At 49.9% G+C, this 6,110-nt stretch overlaps 1 protein-coding gene across 1 annotated transcript in view; it reads right to left on the bottom strand.

Annotated features, from left to right (window-relative positions):
* Positions 1–6,108, bottom strand: part of SNX19 (sorting nexin 19) — a gene marked incomplete at its 5' end in the record, with an annotated part of 21,418 nt that extends 15,310 nt beyond the window's left edge. Inside the window, 7 exons of the mRNA XM_010002889.1 lie at positions 1,774–1,960; positions 2,232–2,328; positions 3,120–3,250; positions 3,528–3,647; positions 3,807–3,907; positions 4,576–4,714; positions 5,185–6,108. Of these exons, the coding sequence (XP_010001191.1) occupies positions 1,774–1,960; positions 2,232–2,328; positions 3,120–3,250; positions 3,528–3,647; positions 3,807–3,907; positions 4,576–4,714; positions 5,185–6,108 (1,699 nt within the window). The remainder of the gene's footprint in view (positions 1–1,773; positions 1,961–2,231; positions 2,329–3,119; positions 3,251–3,527; positions 3,648–3,806; positions 3,908–4,575; positions 4,715–5,184) is intronic.
* Between the last annotated feature and the right edge of the window lie 2 nt (positions 6,109–6,110).

Genomic DNA, 6,110 nt, shown 5'->3' on the forward strand with positions numbered 1-6,110 from the left:
AGCAGGAAGACGGATGAACCACGTCTGGATAAACCAGATGCATCAATAAAAACAAAAACTCACACACATGCCTACATACCCCTAGAGACACAGATCCAGGACAGCAGAACCTCTCTCTGATGCTCAGGAGGATGAAAAAATCTACAACAAACACATTCTACTTGCTAGAGAAGTACTTTTAGGTTGCTTGACCCCAAAGCATCATAGGTGTTGGGCTCATGAATGTACCACAAACCTATCCTGACCTTTCCCAATGCCTGGTCCTTCAACCACTCTGCCTACAGAGCCATAGAAGCTGTTCACACAGGATTTACTGCCAGAGATGAAGGAGAGGGATTCTAGATACCAGTGCATCTCCTTCCCTCCTCTTCCTCTCCCTGCTACACACAAGCTGTGCTAATTAACTCCAGGCCATTTCACTCTGCAAAGACAGGGCACGAGTGCATCTGGCAGCTCTTGCTCCTGGCCATGCACAAGTTACTCCTTGCTTGCTTTGCCCTTGGAGACTTGACTTCCCTCTGCTCCTCAGCCCTGGAACAGACTGCTCAGCTTCACCATAACCTCATGTGAAGTGTGGTCAGCAAGCTCTGTTTGTTCCTGTTGCATCCAAGTCCTCTTCCTCAGAGATCTGCTGGCCAACATCTTCTGAGAAGTGGCTCAGTGAGCAAACAGGAACACCAGTTGCCTTTCTAACCAGCTGCTCCCCAGACACTCATTCCTCTCACCCTGCCAGACCAGCCTGCCCTATCTCAGCTCTGAAGCATCACAGGCCTGCAGGCATTTGACATCATTTATGTTAAATTTCCTCAAGAGTTCAGCTAATTTGGCCTGCCTGTATCTTTTGTTTTGTGCAAAGCACTGGCCTCTCATTCCAGTCCTGCTCCCCAGCAGCCCCAAAACAACCATGGGTGTGTTCTCAAAGACTACAGGCAAAGCTGGTAGCACAGGCTGGGTTTCAGAATACCAGACCCATCCTGTCACAAGCACATGCTTTCAGTCAGAGCTTGCCAAACTTGAACCACCGGAGTGAAATTTTTGCAAAGTTCCAGCTGATACAGCTCAGCTATTCCAAGAAAAGAAAGATTAGAGAACATATTTTTGCTTGCAGGATAATCTTGTAACCAGTCTGAGAGGCCATAACACCCCTGTGCTTCAGAGCTTCGTAATCAGAAAGGGAACATCATCCCTTGAACTGGGATTGCAGATATGCAATTCCCACCAAGTCTATCCAAACTTAACTGAATCTCAAAAGGTCCTTTCATAGTACATGGGCATATCAAGGCTAACTTGAGACTACCAAGAAACCATAATTTGGCCATCTTTCAGTTGCTAAGAATTTGATTTTGTAATATTGGCAGTTTAATCAGTGTGTCCTTAAGAAACTTATTTCTACAGTCACTATACTAAGTACACTAAGGTGAAGATCCACAGTGACAACTGAGTCAAGACCAGGTTGGAAGGGGCTCTGACCAACCAGGTCTAGTGGGAGGTATCCCTGTCCATTCAGGGAGCTTGGATCTAGATGATCTTGAAGGTTCCCTCCAATCCAAAACCATTCTCTGGTTCTATTATTCCACTAGCAATAAAGACCAGAGAAAGCACCTAACAGGACTGGAAAAACTCAGTTTGCCTTCCCTTTTACCAACGTACAACAGGCAGGAGAGCAGGTCTTCACACTGAAGACCTTAAAAGCTGTGCCTGCAGATGCTGCTGGAGCTGCTGCAGCACCAGATGCAGATGCTGCTGGAGCACTAATGGAGGGACTGAGCTCACCAGAGTCTGTGTCTGGATGCATCCTCTGCTCTGATGTACTCAGCCCATCTATATCCTCCTGCATGGAGCTTTCCTTAACTTCTCTGCCTCCCTCGCCTTCAGGAGCTTTGCTGGGGATTGTCTCCAGCAGCTTCTCCTGCTTCTGGATGAAGGACTCCATAGCAGCCAGTGAGAGGGTGCCAGAGACCTACAAAAGCACATATATTAGCACCCCAGCAACGAGCTGCAGAGTTGAAGCAATACACCAGGTCTTCATTGCCCAGACAGCCTCCCACCACCTGGTTTGCACCTTACTCTGTTCCACAGCACAACCAGGGATGCTTATTGCCTCTCAGCAAAGGCCTGGCATGTGGAAACAAGGATGCAACAGCCACAGCCCTCATCCACATGGATTATTCCAAGCCAGCACCCAAACAATGATTAGGATCATGAAAGGATTGCAAGAGATTTGAACTTACAGAGCTGCCCTCCCGGACAGAGTACACAATTCTGTCGTGTGCTTCACTCACGCTCAGCACTGGAGTGATTTTACTGGAGGAGAACCTCAGCCTGGACCTGAAGAGAAGAGACAGGGCACAGTCAGGGTTTTCTCCACAACCTGTCAGCACTGAGTTTCTCAGCCACAAACAAGAACCTTGGACTAACTCTTTTTGTTCTGTGTCATGTCCAAGCTAAGTTGTCACATTGGATTCAGTGGTACAAAAAAGCAAAATGGCAGGACAATTGGCAATAAAACCACACAACAAAAGCAATAAAGTGCTTTTCCTCAACTACACAGGGGCCCAGACTAGGCTTTCCTACAAAGCCTCTGCAACTACAACAGACAAATGCCTAGTTCCTATATAGAATCATCACAGAATCATGGAATGGTTTGGGTTGGAAGGGATGTCCCATCAGCCCAGATTGCTCAGAGCCCCATCCATCCTGTCCTTGAACACTTTCAGGGATCAGGCTTCCATGACTTCCCTGGGCAACCTGGGCCAGGGTCTCACCACCCTCACAGCAAAGAATTTCCTCCTCATGTCTCACCTCAATCTCCCCTCTTCCAGTTTTATTCCATTCCCCCTTGTCCCATCCCTCCCTGCCCTTGTCCCAAGTCCCTCCCCAGCTTTCCTGGAGCCCCTTCAGGCACTGGAAGGTGCTCTAAGGTCTCCCTGGAGCCTTCTCTTCTCCAGGCTGAACACCCCAACTCTCTCAGCCTGGCTCCAGAGCAGAGCTGCTCCAGCCCTTGAATCATCTTCATGGACTCCTCTTGACTGTCTCCAGGAGCTTCATGTCTTTCTCATGTTGCAGTGACTCACCACATACATAGGTCATGCACACGTTTCAGGTTAAAAAGCCCTCACTTGTTTGCCTTCTTCCCATCTGTCTGAGATTTTCCATCCACTTCAGACTCGCTGAGTTCCTCTGTGGGGCTCTGGGGCTCTGACCTGGGAAATGCTGTCTTCAAGGTGTCCACAATGGCATTGACAACAATCTGCAAAAGCCAGCAGTGCCATTATTGAATATATTCATGAATACAAGAGTTTTCAGGCTTGTGCTCTGTTTTCTACTAAAAACCCCAGGGTCTTTGAAACAGGCTCTGACTCTTCCCAGCTTTATGGCTTTCTGGGCAAGCTGAACCCAGCTACACAGAAAGCATCAGAGTTTTTTGGCTGCTACTGCAGTATCCAAATATGTAGACATGGAAGCCCAAGAAGTGTGCGTAAGTGCAGTCAAAAGTGGTTCAGATAACCAGTTTCCCACTTGCCTACCTTGTCTATCCTGGACACAACAAAGGGCTTCTTGACAAAGGCGATCCTGGCGTCCGTGTTGAGGGCGAGGAACTCCTGCACCTCCTCACTGTTGGCAATCTCAGGGACTGCACACAATTGCTGCAGGGAAAGCTGTAGCTTTAGGGCTGTCTTGAGTCACTTTCCCACCACAATCATCTAAAGTGCAGCTAGAAGAGATCTGCCATGCTCCACTGTCAGCACAGAGCTGTCCTGACAACTGCTTTCTAGCCCACAGGGGTACACGAGCAAGTATCTCACCTTTAAGAAAGATTCTAGCAGACTTTTTCTGGCTTCCACTTTATCACTGTCCATGTTTCCAAATGGGAGCTCAGGGAACAGCTTCTTTGGCCCTTTGATATCTACAAAAGGCACAAACCCATTAAAAAGCTTGTGAAAACTGCAACAGTTGTATTAAAATCTTAATCCTCTCATTTTTATTACGTTTATCTACCACTACACACCACCCAGCATCAGCCCAGGACCACCCCTCACACCAGGGGGGTTGAATCAGACCTTAAACCCATATGGAAGTTGTACCCTCTGTGCCTTTATTGTTAGAAAAGCAAGAACTTCAGATTTAGCACAAAGACTCTAGATCACTCAAACAGCCCAAAAATTAAACAATGTTTTTTTCCAATCAAAAATCCAATCAGATCTGTCAAAACCAAAGGATTATGTAGGAACGTGCTAAGTTTTATAAAGCAGAAGCATTAAAGAAGTTTCCCTTCGATATATATTACACTGCTTGCCTACCAGCAAGCAAGACCCTTGCAGACACAAGTGTTTCTGTTCATTAAGGTGCAAAACTACAAAAGCAAGTGTTGTGAACTGAAGTGCAACAAGAATGTTTGGAAACACTGTGATTTACTGCCAAAAGAAATCAAGTTCTCCCCTAACCAGCTCTGCACAGAACAAGGACACAGCCATCAGGAACAGCCAGACAGGGCAGGATAACCTCAGGGAAGAAGAGCATGGGCTGGGGTGAGGAGGAGGAGGATTTTCTCAGGAAGTTAATGCAGGCACTGACTTTTCAGGAACTTGCGGAGCTCCGGTTTCTCCTCCAGTCTGGTCTGGAGGTTGAGGAACTCCCGGTACCGGCGGTTCACGGTGTGATAGGCCATCTGCTGAAGGCTGCCTGTGCTCTCCCCCTCTAGGGCTGTTTCATACTGAAGAGGAAGGCAACAGTCAATCATCTTTACTGACCCCAAAGCAATCCTGATGGGCTGTGGTTCCTGTTAACCCCATAGTCCCCAGACCCCATGGAGGTCCCAACCAGCAATTCCTCTGATTGACCCTTCCTGCCAAGCTGATTTCCAACTCCTGCCCTCTCCTGATCCAGGGGGGGTTATTACAGGAACAAGGGCTGCACAGCATGTGAATCCCTCACAAGGAAGGGAATGGTGAAAAGGGGATGCAACAGGTTCAACCAGCCCCACACAACCCTTGGCCAAGAGTGGGAATTACTCCACACCCAAAGGGCTACAGGGAAAATGCTGTGCCTGATATTCCCCTGCTGCCACACAAAATCAGTTGTTGAGCCACACACAGCAGAAATCTTCATCTACAACCCCCAGCTTGTGCTTCCCTGGCAGGGCAGGGATCGTGGAAAAGGGGTGATCACCAGGGGAGCCTTTACCTTAACAGTGTAGAGGGTGTAGGGGTGGAAGCCAGTCCCACTGTGCTCTCGGGCAGTGATGGTCCCAGTTATCCGCAGGTTCTGGATGACAACTGGCCCGTCAGGGCTGCTGAGGGGCTCAAAGCTGAAGCTGCTGATAGAAGCTGTTGGGGAGGATGTGAGCAGGGGCAAAGTCTGGCCTGGGTCTGGGGGGCTTTGTGGTGGGCCCTCTGCCACCCCCAGATCTTTCCCCAAGCTGGAGGGCCTCTGTGAAGAGGACTTTCTGAGAACAGCTGGGCTTTCCTCTTCCTTCTCAACTGCAGGTTCAATCTGGATGTCAGGGCAGGAGCTCAGTGCAGCAGCAGAGGTGGGAAGCAGGCCAGCATCTGAGCTGGTGGCAATGCCCTCATCCAGGTCCCCCACACCATCCTCCAAAGTGGCTGGTCCTTCCAGCACAGTGGAGGTGTCCTGGACAAGTTCACTGAGGAACTCTCCCACAGGTGATGGTGCCAGCAGGTCTGTGTCTTGGCCTACATCAGGTGCAGGGGACTCCAGCTCCAAGCCCTCACAGGGGAAGAGAGAGCCCAGGGCCCGTGGGCAGAGGAAGGGCTCCTCTGGGTGGCATACTCTGCCTGTCAGCTCCTCTCCCTCCTCCCCAGCAGCCCTTCCCTCTCGCCCTGGCACATCCATGGCCCTTGGGGATGGAGGCAGCCTAGCAGGGACAGCATCTGTCTGCACTGCAGAGGGCAAGACATCAGGCACAGGGGGTGCAGGGGGTGGCTCCTTTCCCCGTGTCTTTTTGGAGAAAGCTCCAATAAGCAGCAGGTTGATCCAATCAGGATCAGCCATCTTCTTGATGGCCGGCAGCAGCACGTTGCAGGCAACCAGCTCCACCACCATGAAGCGTCCCGTCCGTGTCTCCAGGTGGGGCTGTGGCACCAGCGCCC

The sequence above is a fragment of the Chaetura pelagica genome, unplaced genomic scaffold (assembly GCF_000747805.2).
Source record: "Chaetura pelagica isolate M959 unplaced genomic scaffold, ChaPel_1.0 scaffold38, whole genome shotgun sequence".
In the NCBI taxonomy this organism is placed as follows: Eukaryota; Metazoa; Chordata; class Aves; order Apodiformes; family Apodidae; genus Chaetura; species Chaetura pelagica.